General features: G+C 57.0%; 12 protein-coding genes across 13 annotated transcripts; 7 read left to right on the forward strand and 5 right to left on the reverse strand.

Moving 5' to 3' along the window:
- Positions 1 to 34: 34 nt before the first annotated feature.
- IUM83_06845 (adp-ribosylation factor family) lies at positions 35 to 1,162 on the forward strand (the record flags this gene model as incomplete). The annotated part of the gene is made up of 4 exons (XM_067931077.1): positions 35 to 123; positions 213 to 420; positions 500 to 904; positions 983 to 1,162. 4 exons carry the CDS (start codon positions 35 to 37, stop codon positions 1,160 to 1,162), a joined length of 882 nt encoding a protein of 293 aa, XP_067787160.1.
- A 140-nt stretch (positions 1,163 to 1,302) lies between these two features.
- Positions 1,303 to 2,103, reverse strand: IUM83_06846 (the record flags this gene model as incomplete). Its single annotated transcript, XM_067931078.1, has 1 exon — positions 1,303 to 2,103. The coding sequence occupies one exon, from the start codon at positions 2,101 to 2,103 to the stop codon at positions 1,303 to 1,305; it is 801 nt and encodes a 266-aa protein (XP_067787253.1).
- Positions 2,104 to 2,271: 168 nt separating this feature from the next.
- IUM83_06847 (H - or Na -translocating F-type, V-type and A-type ATPase (F-ATPase) Superfamily) lies at positions 2,272 to 3,642 on the reverse strand (the record flags this gene model as incomplete). The annotated part of the gene is made up of 8 exons (XM_067931079.1): positions 2,272 to 2,402; positions 2,488 to 2,549; positions 2,645 to 2,724; positions 2,831 to 2,896; positions 2,965 to 3,261; positions 3,331 to 3,404; positions 3,478 to 3,521; positions 3,611 to 3,642. 8 exons carry the CDS (start codon positions 3,640 to 3,642, stop codon positions 2,272 to 2,274), a joined length of 786 nt encoding a protein of 261 aa, XP_067787254.1.
- A 192-nt stretch (positions 3,643 to 3,834) lies between these two features.
- Positions 3,835 to 7,187, forward strand: IUM83_06848 (uncharacterized protein; the record flags this gene model as incomplete). Its single annotated transcript, XM_067931080.1, has 10 exons — positions 3,835 to 4,119; positions 4,186 to 4,307; positions 4,377 to 4,431; positions 4,514 to 4,579; positions 4,648 to 4,839; positions 4,916 to 5,263; positions 5,352 to 5,435; positions 5,503 to 5,617; positions 5,683 to 5,766; positions 7,003 to 7,187. 10 exons carry the CDS (start codon positions 3,835 to 3,837, stop codon positions 7,185 to 7,187), a joined length of 1,536 nt encoding a protein of 511 aa, XP_067787240.1.
- A 545-nt stretch (positions 7,188 to 7,732) lies between these two features.
- IUM83_06849 (RPA-interacting protein, C-terminal domain) lies at positions 7,733 to 9,487 on the forward strand (the record flags this gene model as incomplete). Of its 2 annotated transcripts, none has more annotated exons than XM_067931081.1 (1): positions 7,733 to 9,487. In XM_067931081.1, the coding sequence occupies one exon, from the start codon at positions 7,733 to 7,735 to the stop codon at positions 9,485 to 9,487; it is 1,755 nt and encodes a 584-aa protein (XP_067787162.1). The 2 variants fall into 2 exon arrangements, with proteins under 2 accessions (XP_067787162.1, XP_067787161.1); XM_067931082.1 differs by having other exon boundaries at positions 8,873 to 9,487.
- A 165-nt stretch (positions 9,488 to 9,652) lies between these two features.
- IUM83_06850 (RPA-interacting protein, C-terminal domain) lies at positions 9,653 to 10,499 on the forward strand (the record flags this gene model as incomplete). The annotated part of the gene is made up of 2 exons (XM_067931083.1): positions 9,653 to 10,317; positions 10,388 to 10,499. The coding sequence occupies 2 exons, from the start codon at positions 9,653 to 9,655 to the stop codon at positions 10,497 to 10,499; spliced, it is 777 nt and encodes a 258-aa protein (XP_067787088.1).
- A 122-nt stretch (positions 10,500 to 10,621) lies between these two features.
- Positions 10,622 to 11,213, reverse strand: IUM83_06851 (Transmembrane protein; the record flags this gene model as incomplete). The annotated part of the gene is made up of 2 exons (XM_067931084.1): positions 10,622 to 10,892; positions 10,972 to 11,213. The coding sequence occupies 2 exons, from the start codon at positions 11,211 to 11,213 to the stop codon at positions 10,622 to 10,624; spliced, it is 513 nt and encodes a 170-aa protein (XP_067787087.1).
- A 1,119-nt stretch (positions 11,214 to 12,332) lies between these two features.
- IUM83_06852 (uncharacterized protein) lies at positions 12,333 to 13,331 on the forward strand (the record flags this gene model as incomplete). Its single annotated transcript, XM_067931085.1, has 1 exon — positions 12,333 to 13,331. One exon carries the CDS (start codon positions 12,333 to 12,335, stop codon positions 13,329 to 13,331), a length of 999 nt encoding a protein of 332 aa, XP_067787151.1.
- Positions 13,332 to 14,011: 680 nt separating this feature from the next.
- Positions 14,012 to 15,058, forward strand: IUM83_06853 (NAD-dependent glycerol-3-phosphate dehydrogenase; the record flags this gene model as incomplete). Its single annotated transcript, XM_067931086.1, has 1 exon — positions 14,012 to 15,058. The coding sequence occupies one exon, from the start codon at positions 14,012 to 14,014 to the stop codon at positions 15,056 to 15,058; it is 1,047 nt and encodes a 348-aa protein (XP_067787086.1).
- A 109-nt stretch (positions 15,059 to 15,167) lies between these two features.
- IUM83_06854 (AGC/AKT protein kinase) lies at positions 15,168 to 18,103 on the reverse strand (the record flags this gene model as incomplete). The annotated part of the gene is made up of 5 exons (XM_067931087.1): positions 15,168 to 15,584; positions 15,654 to 16,276; positions 16,949 to 17,021; positions 17,096 to 17,255; positions 17,349 to 18,103. The coding sequence occupies 5 exons, from the start codon at positions 18,101 to 18,103 to the stop codon at positions 15,168 to 15,170; spliced, it is 2,028 nt and encodes a 675-aa protein (XP_067787145.1).
- Positions 18,104 to 18,263: 160 nt separating this feature from the next.
- On the forward strand, positions 18,264 to 26,647 carry IUM83_06855 (DEP domain-containing protein; the record flags this gene model as incomplete). Its single annotated transcript, XM_067931088.1, has 4 exons — positions 18,264 to 19,863; positions 22,523 to 22,578; positions 22,674 to 23,066; positions 26,504 to 26,647. The coding sequence occupies 4 exons, from the start codon at positions 18,264 to 18,266 to the stop codon at positions 26,645 to 26,647; spliced, it is 2,193 nt and encodes a 730-aa protein (XP_067787096.1).
- On the reverse strand, positions 23,206 to 24,777 carry IUM83_06856 (Endopolygalacturonase I; the record flags this gene model as incomplete). The annotated part of the gene is made up of 1 exon (XM_067931089.1): positions 23,206 to 24,777. The coding sequence occupies one exon, from the start codon at positions 24,775 to 24,777 to the stop codon at positions 23,206 to 23,208; it is 1,572 nt and encodes a 523-aa protein (XP_067787090.1).
- Positions 26,648 to 26,883: the final 236 nt, after the last annotated feature.

Genomic DNA, 26,883 nt, shown 5'->3' on the forward strand with positions numbered 1-26,883 from the left:
GACGCTGAGCAGAGCAGAGCAGATCTGGCCGACGATGGAGAAGTTCTTCCTGCAGCACAACGTGCTCCAGGACCGCGACCCAGACGAGCTCGGCGGCCACGTCAACTCGGACTCGGAGGCCAGGTGCGTCACGTTGCCGTCGCTGTGAACTTCGCAGCTCAAGCAGCGGGTTTGGTTCGAAGGATGCTGATGCTTGTGAGTTTGCACTGTAGCGACCAGGAGGAAGAGATCACGGAGCGAGTGCACTCGGTGGCGGACCCGACAGGCCCGTGGAGACAGAAGCCTGTGGACGGGGAGACATGGGGGAAGCCCACGCGCGGCTTCCGCGGCGGCAAGGGCCGCGACTTTGCCTCGGCGAACACTGGACCCAAGGGGGTCATCAACGACTACAAGGCCCATAAGCGCCATCAGAAGGAAGAGGTGCGCAACTCAAAGGCACCTAATGAGGAGAGGTCGAAGTTTCTAACTACTGGGTGGTCAACGATGTTTGCTTCGCCAGCGCTTGAGGAAGGAGGCGGAGCGTCAGGCAGTCCTCAATCGCATCGCCAAGGGAACCACTGTCTCCTCGACCTCTGCGACGCAAGATCCAACCACACACTTGGAGTGCGAGTGTGACGGAGGCTCGGACTGCGAGTGCGACGACAGCGACCTGGTGGACGACGCCTTCTTGGCGCAGTACGCTGAGCTGCGCGTGAAGCAGATGCAGGAGGCAGCGAGCAAGCGCAAGGTGTTTGGTGAGCTTGAGTACATCACTCCAGATCAATTCGTGGCTCTTACGTCGAAGAAAGAGAGCAGCGAGGCTGGAAACGATATAGTTGTGCACCTTTATCACGCGGAGAACTACGCCTGCAGTTTGCTCAACACGCAACTCGAGCTTCTGGCACGAAAGCTCGTCCACATCAAGGTGCGTGCCTCATTAAAACAGAATTGCTAGCCGAGAAATGCAGCACTGGCTGAACGCTTCTTCTGTTCTGATGACAAGTTTACAGCAATGGTGGCCAAGGAGGCGGACGCGTCGATCGAGATGGCAGACCTCCCAGTCATGCTGATCTTCCGCGGTCAGCAGCAACAAGAAGCCGTCGTGGATATTGCGCGCCGTTTGGACGGAGAGTTCACGCTCGAACGCGTGGAAGTGTTTGTCAAAGAGCAGCTCGGACTGTAGACCAACGAAAGTTTCAGCGGTTCTCACATGTTAGAGCGACATCAAGGTAAACAACGATATGGTGAGGAGGGGTATTGAATACAACAAGTGCTGGTTAGAATTCTATCATTTCGGAGGCGCCGCAGTGAATCGCCTTCTAGCTATTTGGCGTCGTGCGAGTACAGGCACCTGTCCCCAAAGCGGCAGTTCCTGGTCCGCGCGAAGTTATCGCACACACGCCTGCGGGTCTTGTCGAGTACGCGTCCACTACGCATGGCCTTGGTCTCCGTGTGTTCATAGTTGCAGTGGTCGCCCCACTGACACTCTCCACGCATGAAGTCGTAGCATACCTTGACTGTGTGCCGCACCGTCCTCTGCTGCGCACGTTGCTTGTGCCACTTGCCGGCGCGGTGCTCATCGAGCTGCGAGCGACTCGTGAACGACTTCTTGCACAGCACGCAGTGCAGCGTCTTGTCTCCGGTCTGCACGCGCTCCAAGTGCTCCTTGGAGGCCTTGTGGGCCTGGAAATCCTCCAGGTCCTTGCCGATGAACTTGCACGGCTTGCAGGCGAACGGCACCTTCTTGGGGAACGTCAGCGCGTCGCCCAGCAGCTCCAGCGCCTTGTAGGCGGCTCGCTCGTTCTCCTCCTGCTGCGTCATCTTGCGCTTCTTGGCTGGCGGCAGGTTCGACGACGGCCGTGCAGCCGGCAGCATGGTCTCTGGCAGCGCCTCGATGCGCTCCGACGCATAGGCGGAGAGGTTCACGACTGCCGCCTTCTGGGTCCTGTCATCGTCGGAATCGGAGTCCGAGTCTTCCGAGTCGCTCGAGTCGTCGCTGGAGCCCTGGAGCTCCGCCTCCAGTCGCTTGATACGCTCTGCGATGTCCTCTTCCTCTTTGACCTTCTTCTTCTGCTGCAGGGCACTGTCGGCCGACTGCTTCAGACGCTTGGCGATGGGCTCCATTATCGCTGTCTACGACTGGCCAGGAACTCGAATGGCCCAGGGATAGGTAACACTATAGTGAAACGCAGTCAACGACAGCTGCGGGCTCACAGCGTTTATTGTTGAAGTTAACATGGGCAAACGATCCTCCAGCAGCCCCCTTTACACTCGTCTGGCTGCTTCTCTCGCTTAGAACACCACGTCTGCGTCGGCAGAGGGCTCGTACTGGGCGAGGATGTCGCGGTCCGACGCCACGACGTCCGCGAACGGGTCGTCGTCCAAGGCAGCAGCCGAAGGCTTCTCGGCATTGGCCCCCTCGGCTGCGAAAGCAGCACAACAATATACAATGGTTAGTTCTCGTGTGTCAAAAGTGAAGTACATCCAACGCCCGGGTGCATGCCATACCAGCTTCCCTCGCCTTCGTTAGTTTCTCGTGCGCTTGCTTGTTCGCCTGCACCTTCTTGATGCTGCGATTGCCAACCAGATACAACAATACGGGCGTGAACATCAACGCAAACCACGCTGCTGGTATCCTGAGCTACAAACCAGCTCAGTAACGTACCGCACGAAGTCCTCACGCTCCAGCTCATCCAGCTCTCTCGTGATGTACGAAATGGTCTTCTCAATACGAGGAATAGTCACCTGAATCATGTCAACCAAGCACATCGATAAACAACCAGCACAGCATCAGCAAAAGTAGTGAAGCAAAAGCAGAAGAACGTCATATCCAACAGCACAAGGCACGTACATTGTCCAGAGCGTTCACACGACGGTTGGTCACCTTCAAGGCTTCGTCCAGCGTCACGAACGAGGTCTGCCCGCTCAAAATCCCGTCAGCCCTGGTGCACGGACCTCCGTCTTCTGCCCAAAAGAGACACCCACCTGCAGCGACGCGAGCTTGATGAGCGCGCGCAGCAGCACGCGGAATTTTTCGCGGCAGTTCTGGATCTTGCCGCCTCCGCCGGCCAGGCCGATGTTCTCGCTCTTCTCGCGGCTCACCTCCACCTCCGTGAACACCGGCAGCTTGACGCCCGCTACGTTGTCGATGCGGTTCTGCGTGCGGATCTCGGCCGTGCTCACCGACTCGATGACCTTGTTGCGGAAGTCGCCGGCCGCGTACTGCGCCTGCGTGAGCGAGAAGAAGGCCTCGGACGCCTCCGAGGACATGGACATCTTGGTCTGCGCGCAGCAATCACCCCAGCATCGTGTCAGCAACTGCAACTTAAAACTCTCTAGAGTGGACGAGACCTTCTGGATCTCGCGCAGCATGGCCTGGAAGCGCATCTTCAGCGCATCCGCCTTCTTCTTCAGCAGCTCAAAACCTACACGTAAAAGAGTTAGGCTCTGCGGCGACGGGCGACGGGAGGAGAGGAGCTCAAGACCCAAGATGGATACCCTTCTTCGCGCCGACATGCTTGCCCTTGAAGGTCGTCAGCGCCCTGCACCGAGGCTACCAGCGTCAGTACTCCGCTACACTCTACGCACAAGGCATCTGTAGTCGCTACATTGCCGAGCAGCGGCAGCTTACATGCGCGTGGGCGCCACCTGAACCGATGACATGCTCCCCTCTCGTCTGCGTTGGTCTCACTAACGAAAACAGAAGACTGGTAAAGATCTGAGTGCGTTTCTACAAACCCTAAAGTAGAAATCAACCCTAATGTGTACACCACCTTCACTCGAAGTTGAAGTGCGACCACAAAAACCCTAATAGATTAAGTGTGTGGGCGCCTCCAGAACTCAGATCAGGCCAAGATGCAGTCGGACTGGTTCGCGGCGTCCGGCGCGCGGGAGCTGCGGGACAACAGCGCGCTCGACTACCGGGAGTACGTGCGCCGCAGTGAGCAGTGCGAGTCGCCCCAGCTCGAGGAGGACCTGCGCCAGATCGAGCTGGACCTGCCGCGCACGGGCGAGTCCATCCGCCTCTTCCTGCTGCGACCGGAGGAGCGGGAGGCGCTCGGCGAGGACGAGGAGCTGCCGCCCAGTGTGACGGATAGGTTCCTCCCTCTCTTGAGGAATATTCTGGCGGCGTACAGCGTGGTAAGGCGTGCCGCAGCTGTAGCGTAGTTGAAAAGTAGATTAAAATGGTTGTGTTTGCTTTTGCAGAGGAACCCTCGGGTGGGCTACGTACAGGGCCACGCGGACGTGCTGTGCTTCTTGTTGGGGAACGTCAATGAAAAGAGGGACGAGGAGGAGGCGTTTTGGGTCTACGCCAGTGTCATCGAGAGGTGGGTGGGTGCTTTTGACGTCTGTGTGTTTGGATGACACTACTGACATGTTGCATGTTGGTGCGACAGGGTTTTCCCTGAAGACTTTTTCGCACGGACACCGAAGTTGCATGGGTTTCAAGTGGTGTGTGGTGTTTGCTGGTGTCGGCTTTAGTTTTCGTGCTGGTCTCTAGCTGATATCGTGTATGGTTGTTTGTCCATGGCAGGACTGCAAGTTGTACCATGAGTTGGTGGTGCGGAAATTGGTGCCGCATTACCCGATTCTTGCTAAGGTGGTTATTTGTCAAGAAATGCGGGTTGCAAGGTTGGGGCTTACGATTAACTTCGTCGTTGATGTAAGGTGGACTTACCGCTTGTGACGACATTGCTGTCTTGCAAATGGTTCGTATCCCTCTGGGTTGGAGAGCTTCCCCTTTCTTTATTGTACGAGGTATGGGACACTATGCTCCGAGAAGATGACGGCACCATACTTCATTTACTGGTCGCACTGCACTTCTTCCGACTTGCGGTGGACAAGATTCAACTCCACATGGTACATACCTCTGCTTGGCGAAATGCTGCCGTCATGTAGGCTAACATTTAGGCCCATCTTGCCCTCTTTGTCACAGGAGATGGAGCAATGGGACTCCAGCTACATCTACAAGATCATTATGAGCCAGTGTCAAACTGCAACTGAGATTGCCCCACAAGCGTTGCTTCAGCAGGCTCGTAACCTCTATGGACTGAAAGATGAGTCTGTGGAAGACATGCGAGCAGCGCTTCGCCGACTTCCTCAACTGCGAAAAGCTGAATTCACCGTTCTAGCTAAGCAGACGCACTTTAGCCACTTGGAGATGGAGCGATTGCAGGATGAATTCACATTCCTTCGCTTTCAAAGGAAGTTGTGTAGTCGATCCAAGCTGCGGGGGTTGCGACAAGAAGAGTTGGAAGGTATACTATCCCGGGAATTTAGCACGGTATGTTTTAGAGTTTTGCAATATCCTATCGCGTTGGTTGGGTATGCCTATTTAACGTCTCTGCTATTTATATGTTTTCTACATGTAGTGGCCAGTTGATATCTATGGACGGATCTATCACCTTCTTAAGCCTGATGGATACGGGAATATTTCCTTTTCAAGTTTGATCCAGGTTGGTAGTTTTCATGCAACGTGAACAGCACATTGATTTGTCGTGATAACAGGCACTCTTGTTCTAGTTTCTGTCGGTTGCGAGTCGTGGAGCCGCAGAACAAAAAGCTCGCCTCTTGTTCCAGATCCCAAATCACCATGGTCATGAATACTTGAATCAGCAAGGCATCGAACAACTTGCAGGTTAGTACGTTGTTATTGATTGGATCTCATTTGGTTAACTAACAATATTGATTGTTGTGATTCAGATTTACTGTGCTGTCTACTAACAAATCGGATGGTAGCAGATGCTGAAGGCCGCCGAGTGCACGAGCCACGGCGGCGTGAACATGGTGATTCAATTTCTGACGCCGCAAAAAGTCCTTTGCTACGAAGGCATTTCCGAACGAAATTGCTGTCGCTGGCGACATCAGATTGCCAGCTTCAGTATACGGAATGGCTTGAGTTTGCTCTTGCGGACAGTGAAATAGCTCAATTGACGGTGTGGGAAACGGTCAGGCGTCGATCGGGCGGTATGCTGCGTATAAAGACTCGCTCTGTCAGCTTTTGGAGCATGACTCCGATCCAACCAGCATTGAGCAGAGCGTCCTCCGACTCATTACTGCAGCGACAATCATCTGTAAAAAGGGTGTCGAAACGCAGCGAAAGAGAAGTCGAGGAAAGCCCAGAGCAGACACCAGATCGAGTGCACCGCGGGGATGCCAACAACTTTGGAGTTGCTTCTGCGCCATTTCTGAAAAGTTCTGGCCCGACTGCAAACGGCCTTTCAGGGATGCGCCAAGTTACACTGCTCTCGAAGAAGATGAACAAAAAATTCAAGGCGTGCTGGCCGCCGGCTGAAGCAGAGGCATTGATCCGAAACCCATTCGAAGACCATTCAGCAACCTCCGGAACGCCGTACGTGTTTTGGTGCCAGTGTTCGATAAGCTGAGAAGAAGAACTTAAACCCACGGCCACATAATACAAGAATTTTATCTGGGTCTATAAATTGGTGGTTGAAGTGGCCAATCTTGGAGGAAAGCAATTCGTAGTTCAAAATGTTGGTGGCATCATTGAGAGTGATAGTTATATGCATTTTTCAGTCTTTCGTGCGCAATTATTGTAAGGGGCTGGATATCTCAAGCGCTTTCGCGATGAAGAAGTTCTCGAACTTCACGTCGTATAAAGAAACATTGTATTTTTAGTTGCGCTGGTGTTCATTCCTCTTCCCAGCACAACAATACTCTGCCTTGCAACATGACCTTGAACGGCTGCCGACAAGAACAGGTTCCCCTTAAACATGCAACCCCCCCTCCGCCGCCAGCGTCTCGAGAACATCTTTCGTCACATCACTTTTCAGCGGGAAAGAGCTTCACAGTACGGGACGGATTCCACTTAAAAACGCGTAATGCTGAGGTGCAGGCCGCTATTGACGCGCAACTTGCAGCCCGAGACGAAAGCCCTGACCCGTTAGCTTCACCTGAAATTTATGTCGATGGTTTCGACGAAGTGTCTTCGGGACCCGGACCACAAGATATCTCCTCTGCTCTCCCATCGCCTAACCGAAAAGTAACTACGGTGCTGAAAAGCAACAACAACCGAGAAGATCGACCCCGACCTGATGTCGTCGGAAAAGCAGAAGCTCCTGAAGATGAAGGCGAGCGCGTCACTAGTACTGCAGTCGCCATTCTGGACCAGCTACGTCAGCATGACAACAACTCCAGCTGTTCAAGTGGTCGTGACGCTACAACCGGGAGAATTCGAGATGCTTTGAAAGCTCCTGCAGAGTGGCTGATTTATCGGCATCGACCGAGTGAAGTACAGCAACGAAAGCAGCAAAAGGTGGACAAACTGCTCAATGAGGTGCTTCAGGAGTCAGAACCCCAGCATGCGAAGCAAGACGAATTGCGAATACCGAGGAGACCGCGCTGTCAGTCAACTCTTGGCTCGACATACAGTCAGCGTGTGGCAGCAGCAAGGCCGGCAAAGCAGCTATCAAGGGACCACAAGCACCTACATCGCCGAGAATTACTACAACCACTAACTGAGACTGAACGTGGCCTTTTACGCAGTCGAGAAGATCACAACAAGGAGGTTGACAAGCTACTCGTTTCGCTCTTCCACCCTCCAAGCGCTACTTCGACGCCACCAGGTACAGCAGGGGCAGCTTTTGTCCCTGTCATAAAGCCTGCCACCCCGACAAATCGATTTCCAACGCGGCGGAGTATTATGCGGCACGAAACTGCAGTCGCCCTACGCTCACGAAACCTTGTGTCTCGAATGAACGAGCTACGCACGCTTCCCCAGTTATTGGAGCAAATGGAGGCCTTGCAGCTCTGGAAGAAGCAACAGCATATCGCTGACCATGGTGTCGATATAGTAGCCAGGAACCGTGCCAACCCGGCATTGCTGGTGTTGCAGAAGCCATCGCAGACGCCAGTACTCCCTTCAGCGACTGATCACAAGGTACACCAGGCTAACAAGCGCAAGCAAGAGCTGGATGCTGCTAAAGAGGAAAACGTGCGCCGTATCGTGGTCCGCTGGCAAATTCGTCGAGAGCAGCGAGCCGAGCAAGCGCGACGCGTTCACGTGCAGAGCCAGTGGTTGTTGGTGGTCGCGCTTGCTAAAAGCTCCAAGATGTGGCTGACCAAGTTCCACGAGTTCCGTCTGAAGCGCAGTTCACTTGTGCGGGTGATAATGGCCAAGCGACTGCAACGTTATTGGCGTCAGCGGACTCTCGTCAAGCGCAACTCGCTCCAATTGCTGCGCTTTGCACCTAGCACACCTCTCTCATCTGCATTTTTCCGAATGCCGATAGTGATCCAGGCAGTGTTGAAGCTACAGCGGAGCATCCGAGAGTGGCTCGTGCAAAAGCACCACCGTGAGCGGAAAGAAGCCGTGGCGCTAATTGTTACGGCGTGGTTTGAGTTCCAAGACGTGAAATTCCGCCGCATTATCCTTCGCTTTAGGAAGCGCGTCCGTGACTTTCAGATAATGTGGCGCGCGTGGCGGGCCATCACGGCTGCGAGGATTAAGCTATTGCTTCTTGTGTGGGCGAAGCTGGAGCGCAAGATTAAACGCCGTCATGGTATCACCGGTGCTCATCCAGCGGTAGCTTTCTCGTTTGGCCCTGATAGTCTTCAAATCAAATCTGGTGATGATGCAATAACTTCAGGCAAAGGTTTGACGCTTCTCGATATGCTACAACGATCTGCGGCTGAGAGGCCATTAAGTCAACAGCACAAGCAGCTAGAAGACATGCATCGACACTTTCGGAACGGAGGTGCTGTCCGCATACCAATCAGCGTGGTCTCGCCAGGGCAGTGCTCTTCAACGAGCACCAATTCTCCTTCGGTTGAGTTTCAACTGTTGCCACCTTCCCCGTCTTCTAGAAAGTCAGATAGACCGCGAGCAGCCGAGAACGCTAACGTCCGCCAAGATCTCCAGCTGAAGAATAACATGGGCGAAGAGTTCCAACTCGTCATGTACGACGTGTACACAACCCGCCAGAACCTCTCTCCTAAGTCCAAGTCGCCAGTTCGACCAACCTTGGGAGCGACACAGACCCAGAGCCCCACGCGATCGCCACGCAAGACTCAGAAATCGCCTCCGCCGATCTCTCAGTCGCAATCCTTAGTGCTTCAACTGTCGTCCAGCTCCAGTGTACCCGTGCCTCCATCGTCGAAAAAGATTCCGCACCAGCTCAAAGTGACTGTGCTGCGAAAGCTCTTGTCCGAGAAGCGCAAGACGTACTCGGACGATCGGGATCGAGGGCGCGAGGCGTGGGCTGCGGCGCGCAAGCAGATGCGGAGCGAGGCCCTCCGCTACGACGTGCTGGACGAGCTGGCGGCCTTCAAGCAACTGCAGGCCAAGTACGCCACGTTCCTGCTGCTGCACAGCATCACGGAGACGGAATTGGTGCGCCTCATCCACCAGACACAGGAGGAGGCGAACGCGGCCGATTCCGCCGCTTCGAGTCCACCGCCCCACGCCCATCGCAGAAGCTCCCGAGGTGTTAGCGGTGGGCCCCGCAAGAGTCACGGACACGTTGACATCACCACCATAACCGGCTGAGCGATTATGCTCAGGACATTGATGTTGAAGTGGCCAACCAAGCGATTTGATTGGGTGGTTCGGATCGTACTTAGTAGATATTTAAAGGCTGGCGGGAAAAAACTGGCGCTTTCGCGCCAAACGCGTCGCCACTCGATAATCGGCCGCCTAAGACCCAGCAGAGTCATGATGCCACCGCACCGCTCGCCGCTCAAGCGTCTGTCGCTGTCGCCCCCCGCGTGGAAGGACCAGCTCCGCCAGCGCTGCCTGCAGCGGCTCAAGCGCGACCGCGGCCAGCTGCTGGCCAAGCTGCGGCGGGCCGACGCGCTGAGCGTCTCGGAGGAGATGCAGCGCCTTGTGGCCCGTGAGCAGCAGCAGCAGCAGACGGCGCTGTCCGTGGACGACCTGCTGCTCCTGGGGCGGCTGAAGGAGAGCGACTACCTGGACATCGTCCACTCGCTGGAGGACGCGCTGCGCCACGAGACGGGGGATGATGAGGAGGAAGAGGAGCTGCGCATGGCCGAGCACATGGCCGGCCTGGAGGACGCCGAGCTGGAGGCCATGCTGGCCGGCATGGACCTCGGCGAACCGCAGCAAGATCAGCTGCAGCACGTGGCCAGTGACGCTGGCTTCGATGGTGCAGAGCTGGAGCTGCAGCAAGAGCAGGACTGCTCCATCTCGGTGCTCTGCCCGATCTGCAAGGCCGGGTACCTCCGTGAGCACTCGGACGACAGGGCGGCGGAGCCCTTCATCTCGTGCGGTTGCGGCTTTACGTTCCACGTCCAGTACGTTTACCACAGCGTGCTCGAGGACTTCCAGGACAAGATCGTCAACGCCTTCATGGCGCATCGGTACGGGGCAATGGCGGGGCTGCATTGCTGATTGCAATGTTACTAACTTTGCTATTGTGTGTGGGCGCAGTGACTTGTGTTACTCGGACCCCACCTTCGAGAAGCAGGCGTCCCTGGACGACGGCACCGACGTTCTGTGCATCAAGTGCGCGCACTGCGGCTGCAACCACATTCTTCCTTGAAGCGCGAACAGAACTGGAGTGTAGAGGACGACGGCCCTTTATTTATTTACCTAGGTTCCTCCTTGCTACACCATAATACGCGCGTGCCGGCGCTTGGTTCTCCTGAATGCTATTGTACTGTACTAGATCGAGGGCAGGAAGTGCGCTGTCATGAGCGCGCCGATGAAGAAGAGGGCTAGCAGCCCGGGCGTGAGCAGCCCCCAGACCGGCCAGAAGGCGCAGATGTAGCAGAACGTGGCCACGCCCCCCACGATCGTGGCCGTGGGGATCATCCGCGGGCAGTAGACGCTCCACTCGAGCTGCACGCGCTTGATGTAGGGCAGGTAGATGGCCAGGTACGCCGTGATGCAGACGTTGACGCCCGTGCAGACCAGCGCCACCTGGAAGAAGCCCCTGCACGGCCACAGCACGCGACGGATTAGCTTGCAACTATGGGCCCCGCAGCCTAGAACTACACAGCACCAGCGCCCACCCTTTGATGCGCGCGTCCGTGAAGATGACGCGGAAGAAGTCGGTGCCATAAGCCACGAGTCCGGCCGCCGCCACCCACAGAAAGGCGTGCAGCCTCGTGCTCCAGAGCGCCGCGCGCTGCGACCGACTTGCGCGCTGCTGCGCGTGCAGCTCGCTGTCGCTGTCATCGCCGTCGCTCTCGTCGCTCTCGTGCTGCTGCGCGGGGGGCACGCGCTGGTAGGAAGAGCGAGCTCGGGCGGCCATGATGGGGATACTGTAGCGAGTGACCCTCTGCTGGTCCGTTTTGCTATGGAATCGTACTTAGTAAAAGGCAACATCCAGTTGAAGTGAGAGCTCGATTGAACAGGGAGAGCTCCTTCCTCTCCGGTTCCCAATCAAATCTCTATGTGGAGGAGCCATCCACGGCTAGCTAGATACTACCTTAACTTCTCGAAATTTGTCTCGGAGGAACCTCGGGGGAGAGGGGGATCAAGAATTGGTGGGGAGGCGTCGAATACACGACTATAGCCTTGCACACAAGCCACGTTGACAGAGTCCTCCAGCTGTTGGCAGCCCTCGAAGAAGCTAGTGGAGGCAACAACGGTCAAACTGTTCACCGTGACGACACCTTTCAAGTACGCTGAACGTAAGCAAGCAGCCGCGCCGCAAGTGAGTTAGAGGACGATCGATACAGGACTTACCTTCAGCTCTGACAAACGCTTCCTGCTTGACAACGCAACCGCCATTGAAGTTGCGCCGTCGGGACGTTGCGTTAGCTTCCAATGGCCGGAGATTCCCTGGACTGGACGCGCTGCTGCCCGCCGCCGCAACCAGCGCAACCCCGCCCTCTTTCTGGCCCCTGCGAGTGTTGTCATAGGTGTGTCACGCGCGCCACAACGGCCTGCTTCTCGTCGACCGACAACGTAGGTAGACTCGCTGGCAAGCAACCCGTCTTCGAAGCAGGGCTGGATTTGAAGACGCCTTGAGCCTTCGCGCTTGACACTAAATGTCAACGGCGCCAAGACTTGGCGCCGTCAACCAGCTTGCTCGTGGTCCAGCGGGTCCAACAGCAGATCCACAGGATTGTCCTACGAAATAGAATCCGACCTGAGCCCCTTTTCGCCAGGCAGCAGTCAAGCGGGAATAGCCACAATCAAAAACGCAGCTTGACGGCGCGAGGCCAGGGTAGCGCTACGCCCGGCACGCACTCAACTCCTGCTTCGCTTCGTTTCAGCTTGGGGCACTCGTGAGGCAAGAAGGAGGCCGCCGCCGCTGTCTGTCAGCATTCCGACGATTGCCAGCTGCTAGAGAGCGCGGTCAATCGCTTCCACTCTTATTTCTCCCGACGCCGACGCGGATATCTCTGGCCAGCAGCTACATCACATGCTGCCGCTGTTCCACGGACCGCTGCCGCCGCCCGAGCGCGAGCTGCAGCCGCAGGACTCGGACGTCGCTCGCCAACTAGCGCGGCGCTTCGCTCGCGTGGTGACCCTGAGGCATCGCCAGCGACACCCGCCAGCCGAGCGAGCTGCGAGCGGAGATCACCGCCGTCGACGCGCACCGCAGCCCCGGAACTGCGCGTCGAGGCGTCGCCGGGACGCGCAGCGCAGTCGCCGGTGCGAGGTGGAGGCCGAGCCCGAGCCGGAAGATACCACCTTGGACGCCTCCATCCGCTCGCTGCAGTCTCACATCGCGACGCTGGAGCGGTCAGCGCTGCTGCGCGACTCGGCCACGCTGCTCTGGCGAGCCAACAGCTCGGTCGTAGCGCTCGACCTCACGCGCGAGTACTTCCTGCAGTTCGCGCAGGGCTATGACTCGGCGGATGTCGAGCGCAGCAGCTCCACCGACCGCTTCATGGCCAGTGTCTTCCGGCCGGACATCCTGTGTCGGGACTTTGAGGGCATGCAGGCCTTCATGGACCAGTGGGAGAAGTACACGACGTTCCACCAGGGGCTGACGTTCAAGCTCTGCTCGGTGCGGCTCGTGGACAACGACGACGACCCGCGCTGCGCCGTGACGGTTCACGCCACGGGCGAGCTAGGTGCGACGTTCACGCTGGACACGCTAAAGTTCCTGTACCCGGCGCTCTTCTCGCAGTCGCTGCGGGATTCGCACGAGCGCGAGATCGTCGACAAGCTCGTGGGTAGACGCGGCGCGCTGCCCATGGAGTTGGTGCTCAACTTCGACAGCGAGGGCCGCGTGTTCGCCTTCGAGTCGCGCGTGAACCTCGTTTCCACGCTGCTCAAGGTGCTCCGCAGCCCCTCGGCCGCCATCCACGTGCACCAGTCGTCGATCATGACGCCCGACGGGCACTGGCAGGCGGCGCGGGACGCTGAAGAGGCTGCGCGACGAGAGCGCATGCTGCCGAGGCAGCTGCTCTAGTCACTTGGGCAGAGGCAAAGGCAAAGGAAATGGAACTGTAGACGTAAGGAATTGGACGGTATGTGCCAGCTATTGGAGACACGAGGGCGGTAAATGCGCCGCATCGGGTACTATGATGCTGGTCTTGATCTGCTGTTGGCCCGCGCGCGCTCTGCAGTGGGAGACCCGCCGAAATCACCGTTGAGAACCAACAGCCGACGGGTAGCACTCGTACAGACGAGGGAGGCAAGCTCCACGAGGCCCACACTCCCCCACGAGGGAGGAGAGACAACGCTGCGGGCCAGATAACCAATGCTACGAAGTAGGTGCTTCCCTCGGAGAGAAGATAGCGCTATCAGCGTGCACCTGAGGCGCACTCCACGAGATGGGAGAGGACACCACCGGGAAGGCGGTGCTGGAACGACTTGGAGGGCAGCCGAGGCCGCCCCCGTCGAGTTTCGTCACGGGGAAGACTCAAGGCATAACACCACTATCTACACTTGATCGAGGCTTGGCAAATTGGCGACTGAGCGCATTGAACGAATGGCGCGCACAATAATACGGATACGAAGATTTTTATCCGGAATCCTGCGAAACTCAATATCGTGTGGTGTGCACCACATAATAGGTATCCGGTTACGCTTTCACTTCCTATCGTGACAAGCGCCTGCAGCAGCAGCAGCAGCAAGTGATACACCCGCATGGAGGCGTCTCTGGGCGGCGCGACCATGGCCGGCATGCCGTCGGCCGAGGTGGAGAAGGTCAAGGTGGCGGTGCTGGCGGCGGGCGCCTTCGGCGTGGCCATGTCGACGCTGGCCGCGCGCCGCAAGCACGACGTGGTGGTGTACGCGCGCGACGCCGACGTGGTGCAGGCCATCAACGACACGCACCGCAGCCCGCGCGTGTTCCCGCAGTTCGAGCTGCTGCCCAACATCCGCGCCACGACGTCCGTGGCCGAGGCCACCGCCGGCGCCAAGATGGTCATCGTGTGTCTGCCGGCGCAGCTCACGCCCGACTTCCTGGCGCAGCACCGCGACGACATCCCGGCGGACGCCGTGCTGGTCGTCACGTGCAAGGGGCTGTACCTCAAGACCAAGCAGCTGCTGGCCGAGCCCATCCTGGAGGCGCTGGGCCGCGACCAGCCGCTGGCCTTCCTCTCGGGCCCGTCCTTCGCGCTCGAGCTCATGAACAACGCGCCGTCGGCCGTCGTCGTGGCCTCCAAGCTGCTCTACCACGCCGTGTACGTGCAGCGCCGACTGTCCACCGTCGACTTCCGCATCTACAGCTCGCAGGACATTGTGGGCGTGCAGCTCGGCGGCGCGCTCAAGAACCCGCTGGCCATCGGAGCCGGCATGGTCGAGGGCGCCGGCTACGGCATCAACACGCTCGCCGCCTACGTCACGCGCAGCTCACTCGAGCTGCAGAAGCTCTGCCTGGCCATGGGCGGCCAGCCGATTACCATCTCGGGGCTCTCGGGCATCGGCGACCTCATGCTCACGGCCTTCGGCAGTCTGTCGCGCAACCGGACGTTCGGACTGCGCCTCATCCAGGGCGAGAAGGCCGAGGACCTGCTTCGCGAGACCACCGTGGAGGGCGTGCCGACTGCCGAGGTCGCCGTCTACTTCGCCGAGCAGTGCGGCCTGGATCTGCCGATCTTCCGCACTGTCAACGCTATGATCAAGGGCCATGTCAAGCGCGAGCAGCTGCAGGAGGTGCTCATGAACCGACCTCTGAAGTCCGAGACCTGAGTGCGAGAAGCGGGCATCATCAGCTATCGGCACAAGAAGCAACACACAACGCACGGCGAAAACGCTGGGTCTAGTTTGCGTAGTAAAGGATCTTTTGTTTGTCCACGTCTCACCCGAGATTGTAATTGAATGAAAACTGGCTGAAGCGCTTGCTGAGGGAGTTGCTCGCCTCGGCGCTCGGGTCGTACGCCGCTGAAGGTGGACCCTCATCGATGAATTCGGGGTCCACATATCGGGTGTCTGTTTCGCCGCTGAGCTTTGGGGTCCAGTGAGCCTTGACTTCTCTCCGCAACAACTTGTCCCAGTCAATATGCCTAAAGAACTTGCAACGCTTGATGGCGTCCACGCCGCCCATGCGCTCTGATCCGAGTCGCTGCTTCGGGTCCTTACACAGCAACCCCTTGACCAGGTCGTATGCATCTCGTGGGAAGTCCGACGGGAACACCACATCCGAGTACGCGATGCGGCTTAACATCTTGTGTTCGTTCTCATCGTAGAATGGTGACTCACCCACGAGCATTTCGTACTGCATCAAACAACAGCACGAGGGTTAGCAATAGCCGGCAGGAATCGGTAGCAAAGGCACAGTACGTACGATAACGACGCCGAGACTCCACCAGTCGTACGCTTTGCCGTAGTTACGAGATCCGTCCGCAGACTGCGCAAGGGCTTCTGGTGCTACATATTCAGCCGTGCCCGACAGCGTCTTCACGCCAAAGCTGCTGCCATAAATGTGCTGCTTTGATAGCCCAAAATCGACCACGCCAATGTGGCCCTCCGAGTCGATCATGACGTTGGATGGTTTGAGATCGCGATAAAGGATGTTGAGTTCATGAAGATACGAGATGGCTAGCACGAGTTCTGCTCCGTACAGCTTCGCGTCCTTCACACCCAGACGGCCCTTCATATTCAGGTGGTAGAAAAGATCTCCAGCCGCATAGTACTTCATTCCAAGGTAGAGACGCTCATTGGTCTGGAAGGCGAAAACAAGTCCACATATGTACGGGTGGTGGATGCGCTGCAAAATTTGTCGCTCTTCCATCGCGTTCTGGACGTCAGCCTGGTCCATATTAGTTTTCTTGATAATCTTGAGAGCAAATACACGGCCATCTTTCTTGAAGCGCACCAACATCACGGCACCGAAACTACCCTTGCCCAGCACACTCAGCATTTCGAAGTCCTGAATCGTTAGCGCCTCTGCCCTCTCATTTTCCGCCTCTGACAGTGTCTCGGATACACGAGTTTGTTGCTCTTGATGAGAGATTTGTTGTTCTTGTGGTGTCATTTGTTGCTCCATTTGCTCCTGGTGTTTCGTATAGTCGGTTTCGTCCACGAACTCTTCACCCTCCGTGATTCGAGGCACAGAAGCTCTACCACCGGCAGATAAAGGGACAGGAACCGGAGACATGCCGCTATCTGATATTGAAGTAATGGAGGGCGGAATCGGAGACGGGATCGGAGAGGGTACTGGGGGCGGCATTCCAGGCGATGGCTCTCCAACAAAAGTGCTCGTGACATCGACGGAGGGCGGGCGTGGGGGCGTCACAACAACCCCGTGTTTTGTCTTCGTGCTACCTGGGGGTGGGATTGATACCGGCTCCGTGCTCGGCGATGGGAGTGGCTCAGCAATAGACGGGATACCCAAAATGGTCTGGCTTTGAGGCCGTCGGTCGTGGTTTGCCTGGGCTTCAGCGTGTACGCGCGCTTGGGCCTCTTCAAGGCAGGTCGCTGAGTCTCTGACTGGAATTTGTAGTGCAGCCGGTGCACTGCTCGACGTGGCATCTTGTGCTGGTGTCGATACACTCATAAAATAGTGTTCCAGCGCCACTTGCACATCCCCACCTGCGCCGTCCAAAAAGTTGGCTAGTCGATCGCGAGACACGTCGGTACCGATGATGTTTGCCATCTGCTCGATCTTGGCATTTGTGAGTTGGATCTCGTCGGAAATGGAGTCCTTCCTCCGCTGCCAGCATCACCAAGAACAGAAGTCAGCAACAAACGCTCTTGGCATGGATCTAAGTCTAAACCCCCACGCACCGAATGGTTTTGCTCGCGTAGGGTGATGCTTCCCGTCGACGTGGGCGTGCCCATGACGCTGATCGTCAGGTGATTGACATCCACCGGGTCGTCGAGTTTCGGCAGGCTCTTGACCGCGTTCTGCGTCAGCTTGGCGTATAGATACAAGCGCTGGTTCGCACTACAACAACAACAACAACGACAACAGCGACCATGTCAGATGCACAACGACCATGTCAGATACACAGTCACGGGACAGCAACCGACGCCGTACGTTTTGATGCGCTCGAGCCCGAGGAAGCAACGGTGCACGTTGGTGTTGTAGCTGCTGATGCCGACGGGGCGCTCGTCCCTGCGCACGATCTCCTTGTCCTTCCACTTGTAGCTCGTGAGGAAGAAGTAGTCGCCGGGAGCCAGGTTCTTGCCCAGCGGCAGGCCGCGGATCACGAACTTGTTGCGGTCGTCCTCGGACGGCGCCTTCCACTGCAGCATGCGGTTGAGCGAGCTGGCCTTGAGCCAGAGCCCGTTGCACTCGAGCGTGACCACGTCTCCGTTGGCGAAGAACGGCCTCTGCGTGGCGGGCGAGGGCATCCCCAGGAAGGCGCCCGTGCGCCAGCCGCGCTTGCGCAGGCGGATGGTCAGGAACTTGTCGTTGCTGGGCGTGAGCATGTCGTAGGCCGGGTCGCCCCGCGTGAGCGTCGCGTAGTAGGCCTCCGACTTGCTCACCATCCCCTCCATGGCGCGCGGGTGCAGCGTGAGGCTCAGGCCGGACTGGATGCTGGGCAGGGCGTCGGCCGCCGCGGGCCGCTGCGCCACGGCTGAGGAGGCGGAGGCGGCGGCGGCGGCGGCGGGGGACGCGGCCGCCGCCACCTCGGCGAAGTACCAGTTGAGCGCGGCGCTCACGTCGAAGGCGCAGGCGTTGAGGCACGTGAGGATCACGCTCTGCGGCACGTGCTCGCCCAGGATGGTGCGCATGAGCTCCACGTCGCTCTCGGCCGACGCCGGCGCCGTCATAGCGTCGGCGCTCATGGCGACGAGGCAGGCAGGAAGGGGGTGGCGTGTCTGAGTATGCGTCGTGATAATTGACTTGCGCGTTGTATGCGTCGGATTTCGGCCAGTGAGCGAGCGAGGAGACGAATGTAGCCATGTCCGTCGACGGGTCGCACGTATCATAGTTGAAGTGCGGGGCATGTGGCGCACTCGGCGCAACACGAGCGACCGCGACGCGCTGTCGCTGGTGGTGCACGCGCCCGAGTTCCGCAATGGCGAGCTGCTGGTGCTGAACCCCGACGTCTTCCCGGACGTGAAGCTGCACGACCTGGTGGAGGTCGCGCAGCCGGAGCGATCGCATCCGCGGCTCGTGCTGACCGTCGAGTCGCTCGCGCCCGTGCGCGGCAAGCTGCAGGTGAGCGTCGCGCGCGAGATCGCGGCCCAGTTCGGGCTGGAGGCTTTCCGCCCCGTCACCGTGCGGCGCGTGGACCAGCGTGACGTGTGCGTGGACTTCGTGGAGCTGAGCTTCAAGGACCAGTTCCTGTCGCGCGCCGACATCTGGCGCTTCAAGGTCACCATGCTGGGCCAGTGCGTCTACGTGGGGCGCACGGTCGAGTGCCTTGGCATCCGCTCGCAGGTGGACGCCGTGCTAGCCGACAACACGCAGCTCGACTGCGGCGTCATCGGAGACGCCACCAAGATCGTCGTGCGCTCCAGGTCCAGCCGCCTCTTTTGGCTCGTGCAGATGAGCACTGAGATGTGGGAGTTCGCGCCCGACGGAGAGATCTACTATGAGAAGCTGCTGCACCACCTGCTGCGCGTGCTCATCGACAAGTGGAGCGAGAGCTCCGTGAGCCACTCCGTTACGATCATCGCCTTCTCCAGGAGCTTCTACGACGCCAACCAGTTCCCGGACGGATTCGACCCGAGGCGAGCCCCCTTCTCGGACCCGAGACGACAAGGCTTTGGTCCTGGCTGTGGCGCGCCGGGCATCAATATGGCCAACGGCTACGGCCCCACGATCCACGTCGACCCCGTTTCGGGGCGATACTACGAGGATTTCTACAAGGTGGTGGTCATGAACTATACGGGGCCAGACTGGAGCCGCTTGCTGCTTCTGCTCAAGAAGGAGTTCGCCACCTACTACGAGATGCATCGGTGGCGCACCCCAGAAGAGTTTTCCGCCGCGAAGTACGAGATCTGTCGATGCCCCAAGCCTGTCAGCACCACGACAGAAAAAGCGTCCGAGGAGAACACGACGCTCGGTACTGACAAGGAAAATGCTGATGGTTCCAACTCTGGATGTGAAGATGTGTATGTGAAGTGGACAAAGCTACCGTCCGGGATGCCGTCTCGAGCCAAAGACGGCAACATCCTGGAAGCCATCAATGTGACATTGAATGTGCTGGATAAACACTACATGGACCGCGATCTAAGCCGCACTGGACAGGGTATCGTCATGATGACGGCTGGCTGCAGCATCTTCAACGTCGATCGGAAGCTGGCTGAGATCACCGAGCAACGCATGATGGACAACGGGGTGGGAATGGACATGATCTCGCTGACAACACCGCCGTTGCATGTCGTCCCGCTGTTCATTCACCGCAACTTACCGTCAGGAAAGATTGCAGTTGTGAATCCCGAAGAGCCCAGCTTCGGGCGCAAATTTTCCTATAGTGAAGTTTCTGGTGCAAGCGAGGAGTCCAAATCGTTAGAGACTGCGTCTTCGTTTCAAGGTGTTTCAAGCCTGATGTCGACTTCTCAGCCGAAGAGCCCCGAGTGGGTACGAGCTGGCGGCAGTGAAGTCCTACGTCGCTCTTCCACCCCAGCAAGACTCAGTGATAGTGTCACTTCAGCTGATCCAGCCGGGGATAATAGGGAAAAACTCACGTACGATGTACCGCATTGGGTGAACATCACGTTCTTGGACTTTGGGTGCGGTTGCGGGCGGTCCAGCAACATTTACGTGCCAATTGAATCTCCTGTACCCTCGAGCCCGAGCCAAAACATTTTACCTTCTCAGCAAAATCTGCGTGGATGGCAATCATGCGAGTGCCAAATCAAACGAAACCAGCAATTCAACCCCCTGCCATCATTTCGTATGTTCGATGTCACGTCGCCGTCCGAGAAATTGGAGTTTCCTGTCACGCTGCGGAATTTAATGCGGAGAACCTCGCAAAACGCGCCCAGCTTCGGTCTCAGTGTTGCCTCCACTTGTGATCCAAATGAAGTTGACGAAGATCTTACTGCCAGCTCGAATGGAGAGGTGTCCGTCACGACCGGAGCTCCCTTGTCGATCTGGATTGTTGGCAGCCAAAGCCGATTGTTGTTCGAGACGAGCGAGCTTCCTGATTCGGCATCATCTGCCCCACCACCAGAACAACTGCAGCTAAGCCGGTCCCCTGACTTCGATCCCATTCTCGCATCGGGACAGCTGCGCTCCACTACAAATCTCAGCGCCAGCCTGCACGCGCGAGCTGCACTTCAGGAATATGACGAGAGTGTATTTGCACCACTGGTGCGAGACGGCGAATCTACCACAGGGAGGAGCGTTCGAGATCGGCGACTTGGTTTTGTTCCCCTGGAAAGCCACGACGAACACGACAGTGCCACCAGCGCAACCATCGGTGGATACGGCGACGGCCATCTCGAGTGGTTTCTTCGCAATGCCAAGAAAGAAGCCGATCGAACTCGAGAACGCAGTAACAGCGGCAACAATGCCAGCTTTCGGAAGGAGAGTGCATTTCTTCCCAGTGAAAGTACCAGCATGATTCAAACACTGATTTCGCCGCGGAAATTAAAACCCAGTGGCAAATCGCCGAGTAAGATATCCCAGACCACGGTTTCAGGCAGCACTCAGCAGAAAGCTCTACATTCTTCTGGAATCCCCATCACGTCGCGCTCAGTACCGAGAGCAGAAGCTAACAACCCTTCGTTTTCCCTGGAAGTCATGCTAAGCAGTTCCATGGAGCGTCGGCACAACTTGAGCTTTACAACGAAGTCGTCGTCCTCCTCTAATATGAATCGCACTCTCTATGGCACCCCGGGGGAAAATCGAGATGAAGGTTTTCGGCCGCTTACACGAGCGGCGACCATGACCAAGGAACTACCATCGACATCTGGTCGATCTCCGGCATATTCTCCGCCTGGCAAGGACGGATTCACGGGAAAACTGACGAGCAATCAGCGGCGCCTCAGTAACCCAGGCTCTCCTCAAGGAGGCTTGCGTAGAAACCAATCCGAGTTGTTCCGGACATCGCTGATACCTGGAAGTCTGAGTTTCAAGGCTTCGTCTGCTACAGATCTCGCTATGGCACCGATTGACCACCGGAAAGCTGCTGTAAATCCGTTCCGGTACTCCAGAGGCCAGGGTTCTCAACGTCTATCGAACGATCGAAGGCGATGGAGCCACCTCTTTCCAGTGTCAAACCACGTTGGTCATCGCCCGTCTAACGAAGTTTCAGGGGAACTTGCAACACAAGATAGCGATCCTGTATTCCTCGGACCGAACTGGACAAGTTTAACGTCTCCAGCTATCCTGCCGCTAACGACCGACCATTTTCCGTCCCCGCAAGAATTGCGCCAAGGGTATACCGAAGCATTTTACACGGTGACGATCCCTACAACAGCGACGCAGGCTCCAGCGATCGAGTGCGTGCCTCGATATAGGAATCACGACGAGCTCTTGATCGAGATGATCTGCCAGCGGCTAGCTCGAGACTTTCAACTCGTGTCCAGCTGCGATTCCACTGCATCGTTAATGGGAACTGAGTCGTCTCCTGAGAGTCGACGAAGAGTGTATCACCTGAGCATGGGGCATCGTATCCACCAGCTCATTTACGACGCGGAGCGACAAACCGTCGAAGTGAAGAGATTTGTCCAGCGTGAACCCCACGACCCCGAAGTTGCGTACACTTCGTACAACTACTCCCTCTGGGTTGGCCTTACTCAGTCCTTCCAGCCGCATCAACAGATATTTAATCGGTATCCACAACCGGAAGATAACTGGAATGCCTTGGATAACTTGCTATGCGGTTACCTCGACGATATGGCGGACACGATGAAATGTCGCCGAATTCGATTTGCTATCGTGCCCCCTGTGATTACGAAGGACGGAGCTGGAGTCGATACCGAGTCCCCAACAGCCTACGCAGCAAAGTTTACCAAGTTCATTGAGTTTCTACAGTCTCGTGTTGCTCCTTCGGAATTTGGCGATCTCGAAAACATCAGTATCAACATGGTACTAGAGCAGACAGATGCACCGCATGATGCTGGAAAAGCTCCACCGCTCAGCGGAAATCGCATGCTGAGCTTTAAGATGGCTTGCAAGGCGTCGATATCAGCATCATCTGTCTCAAAATTCGAGGACTCGCGAACGGAGTGGGTTATGATGCGCGTGGAGGAAACAATGAACATAACGCGGTGTTTTCATTTGGATGTTCGCTGGTTGGCGTGCAGTGGAATTGCGGCGGACGAGTTTGTTGGTACCGTCCGACGGCGCGCGAAGCAAGCAGGTTTGGACCTACGCCGCGTTCCAGAGTATTCGAGCGTCTCGCGCGTGCAGATCCACCCTCTGATAGCTTCGGTCTTCCTGCCGCTCCCCGTTCAGATCTCAACGTGCTTCGTCGCAGCGCTTACTGAAACGTTGGATTTCGTGCTGGATGACGAGCGGATTGCTGATGGCAGTGGAATTGGCTATGGTCTAGGAATCGATCAGGAGGCATCGACAACTAAAACGAGGACTATTCGCGGTCACCGCCGCTCTCCTTCAGCCAATGCTAGGATGCTGCTTGAGCGTTGGCAACAACGCGGGTACAAGCAGTTCATCCACAGACGCGTGCCCGTATTCGTGCGAGTTATTCACGACGGACTCATCTGGATCCCAGGCTACGACTATGATCGTAAGGGTGACGGTGCAGCAAGCGTGACTGCCACCGAGGTGTTGTTTCGTGAGGTCTGTGCCACAATCGAGTCGCAGTGTGGCGAAAGGCCCGAGGGCAACGTAAGCCTCTAACCGACTTGAACGGTAACGATGTCTACTCCATCCGCAGACATCATCTCAATTACGTTACTTGTGTACTACCATCCATTTGCAAGCTCACTAAACATATCTACATAAAATGATCATAGCTCTTGGTTCCTTAGCACTTGACGCCGCTCGGCTCGCCACTGCAGCTGCCCGAGCCACCCTTCACCGAGATGCCCGAAAAGGTCCAGCTAGAGACCACCTTCGGGTTGACAAGGATGTCGTAGATCTTGTCAGCAGTGCCCGAGAGTCCCGAAACAGTGATATCCTTGATCTCCACCAAGCTGGAGGCGTCGCCGGTGTAGCCGCCCTTGTCCTTGCTGTAGTCTGAGTGGATCACGATGGCGTTCTTGACATTCGACAGTGTGTTGCCGGTGTACATGGCGCCAGTAACCAAGCCCTGCTTGCCGATGATAGTCTTGATACGGATGCCGTTCACGCTGTCGATGATCTTGTTGTTCTTGACGGTGAGGCCGCTCACGGTATCCGACTCCGTCACCGAGTCGCCACCGAGAGAGCCGATGGAAATACCGTGGCCTCCGCTGCAGGTGTTGCCCGTGAAGGTAGTGTCGTTACTGGACTGCATCGCAAGGCAGTCGTCCTGGTTGTACACGGTGCAGCCCGAGATCGTCAGGCGGTTGTTCCGGCTCAAGTCAAAGCCATCTGTGTTCTTAGCGACGCCGTCACCCGCCTTCGAGTCGAGGGTCAAGCCGCTGATAGTGGTGTCCTCCGAGTCGAGAACGCTGAACGTGCGGTAAGGCGAGTTCTTGATGTTGAAGCTCTTAAGCATCGAGGACATGACGTGCTTCAAACGGAAAAACACCGGGCGGGTGATCGACGTGCCCTTCTTCCAGTACAGTGCACCCTGGCCGTCAAGGGTGCCCGTACCCGTGACGGTCAGGTCGGTGCCCGTCAGGAGAACAAGAGGGCCCTCCCATTCGGCTTGCTCGAATGTCGTCGTTCCTTCGAAGGTGATGGTCGCGCCCTTGGCGACAGCAGTGAGGTCCAGCGTGGTGCTTGCGGGGACACTAAGGTCCTTGATCACGATGTTCTTGCACGAGGACACGTCCGCGCCCTTGGAGTACTTACCCGTCAGCGTGCAGGCAGACGTTGTGGTGGTAGCTCCGCTTGACGCAGTCGATGACTGTTGCTGAGTAGATTGGCTGTTCGATCCCTGCTGGCCCTGCTGCGTGGGATCGCTAGAACCCGTGGACGGAGTCGATGCACTTGATCCCTCCTCACTGGAGGTGTTGGAATCCGTTGAAGGCGTTGACGCACTCGAGCCCTGCTGCGTTGAGTCGCTGGAGTCTGTGGACGGAATGGACGCACTCGAGCCCTCCTCACTGGAGGGGTTGGAGTATGTTGAAGGCGTTGACGCACTCGATCCCTGTTCGCCCTGTTGTGTCGAATCGCTGGAGTCCGAGGACGGAGTCGACGCGCTTGATCCCTGCTCGCTAGAGGGGTTCGAGTCCGTTGAAGGCGCCTGGGTCCAACCGGTCTGGCCAGTCTGGCTGGACGTGCTCGACCATTGCTGGTTAGACTGATTCGACCCTGCCGTGCTGGTGGAGACCGAGGGGGTCTTGTTTTTGGCATTACACCTCAGCTTGGTGCTCTGGCGGACCATTTGGTCACCCTGGGCGGCGCTAACGAGAAGAGCGAGCACGATCGTGGACGAGAGGAGCTTCATCTTGCTTTACTTCACGCTGAGGCGAATTCAAGAATGAGCTGGTGCTACCCTGGAGGTCAAGAACGAGCGGACCATCGCCGAAAGCTTCGCGCCGCGAATCGCGGTTTTCATGGGGCGGAACACACGCACGCTCTGCTGACCGATCCACGGTGGATTCAACCGCACAAAGCCCGATGGTCGATTACATAGTACGTACAGAGAAGGTGGTCGAATTGGTCGAATACAGAGAAGGTGTCGCGATCATTTTCATCGTGGTCGCACCGCCATCTCGGGATGTGAACGCCCAAGAGACACGAGCAGCGGCAACAACTGGAGGCTTCGTCGACAGATTGCAACTAGGTCAGTCGAAGTAATCTGCACCAGTCGCCGGAGCTGGGATTTGAGTTCAATCAATGGCAGATGGCTGGTGGAATATGCCACAATACATTATGTGGCGCTCAATGTACCTGACTCACCAGGTGCGTCAAGGGAACCAGCGGTCATTCAATGCAGACATTGACGAGTTACGGTATCTCGTTGCAGCTCGAACAGCGTGGCGTCCAACACCAATGCCATGGTTGATGCGACACTGAGCCGGGCACGCGATTTCATGCACGTCCGTAGTTGAGTCAGCAAGCCTGCCAAGGCGCGAACAGCAGTACAGTAAAGGCGGAGAGCTGCGATTCCACGTGGAGGGCGTCGCAAGCCGCACATTCGGGCACTTTACGCGTTTCCGGGTTCCAGGCCGACACATGGGGGTGAGACGAGGGCGAGCGCCGCGATCCCGGGATGGGACGACTGCGCGTTGCAGTGCAACTTGTACGAAGTGGATGGGGCCTCGCGTCTCCTTGGAGTTTGCCAGGCTCAGCTTGTTGATGCTCCGCTAGACTAGGCCATCATCAAGAACGACTCCGCAAGCAGACGTGAAAGGAGAAGACTCAACACGCGTTACATAATTGCTCTCGTCGCCGTATTGCCATATCCGGGTAAGTATATGTAACCCGGTCTGAAAAATAATATTTCTCGGAAAATATAAGGCTTGAATGGTGAAGGGTTGGCCGAGGTTCCGGACTCGAGCTACGCTGGTCAGGCGCAACCTTGTGAAACTATCCATCGAACAACGTTTGAGATGGTAGCTACGATTTTCAGCATAAAAATGGCTGATTTTTTTTAGATGTTTTCAGCATTGTCTTTGGTCTAAACGTTAAAAAAAATTGGGCTGAACTAATTGCCAATGTTTGACAGTTCAGTACAAAAAGTCGGGATACCGCCGTCCACCCTTGTTAGTCGACCCTCTCTACCTAATTGTGATGAAATGATTTTTTTGTCTAACATCGGAAATTTCAAACCGATATTTTGTGCACAGTACCGGTTTAAACTTTGAACCGACCATACTTGAGAAGAGGTCTCGATGAGATCTAAACCGGTCTTTTTGATACAAAATATGGAGATTTGTAAAAGATCCCATTTTAGTGCGGTCACTAAAGCAACAGTGCGTGACTAATTAAATCGCGCGACTGCTTAAGGTGGCTAGTGTACAGTTCACACTACAGCTGTATTGCCTATTCTAAAAACTCGGTGAAATGACAAATGCTGGCACTATCCCAGAAACGTTTCCAAATTCTGCGCCAAATAGCAAAAAAACATTTCTGGCACTTAAAGCAATAACAGCTCAGCCACGGTACTGCGCGCCAAAAGCACACGAAGTGTTTGCCTGCATTGCGCGGGGCTCGTGCGCCTGACGCAGCTGACGTTCCGGGGCCTGAAGCGCGCCAAACGCTGGGACGCGTTGCTCACTGTGTCCACGCAGCTGCTGGACGCCGTGTACGCGAAGGTGCTGCTCAAGGACACACGCGAGCGCGCGCTGCGCCTGTACGTGGTGAGCTTATAGCACTCTGCCGCGCTGTACGAGTGCAACGTGCCGAAGCTCGTCAAGCTGGCGGAGCTTTTCAGCAGCGAGGACACCGAGGAGAACGAGTAGCTCGTGCACTCGCTGCTGGCTGGTGGCGTGCGCCGCGCTGGAGCACTGCCATAGAGGGTACAAGGCGGAGGCCATGACGCTGCGCAGGGCCATGAGAGCGAGCTTCGGCTCCCACGTGGACCGCTCGAGCCCCACACAGTGCAGAC

Source organism: Phytophthora cinnamomi, assembly GCF_018691715.1.
Source record: "Phytophthora cinnamomi strain GKB4 chromosome Unknown Contig62, whole genome shotgun sequence".
Lineage (NCBI taxonomy): Eukaryota > Oomycota > Peronosporomycetes > Peronosporales > Peronosporaceae > Phytophthora > Phytophthora cinnamomi.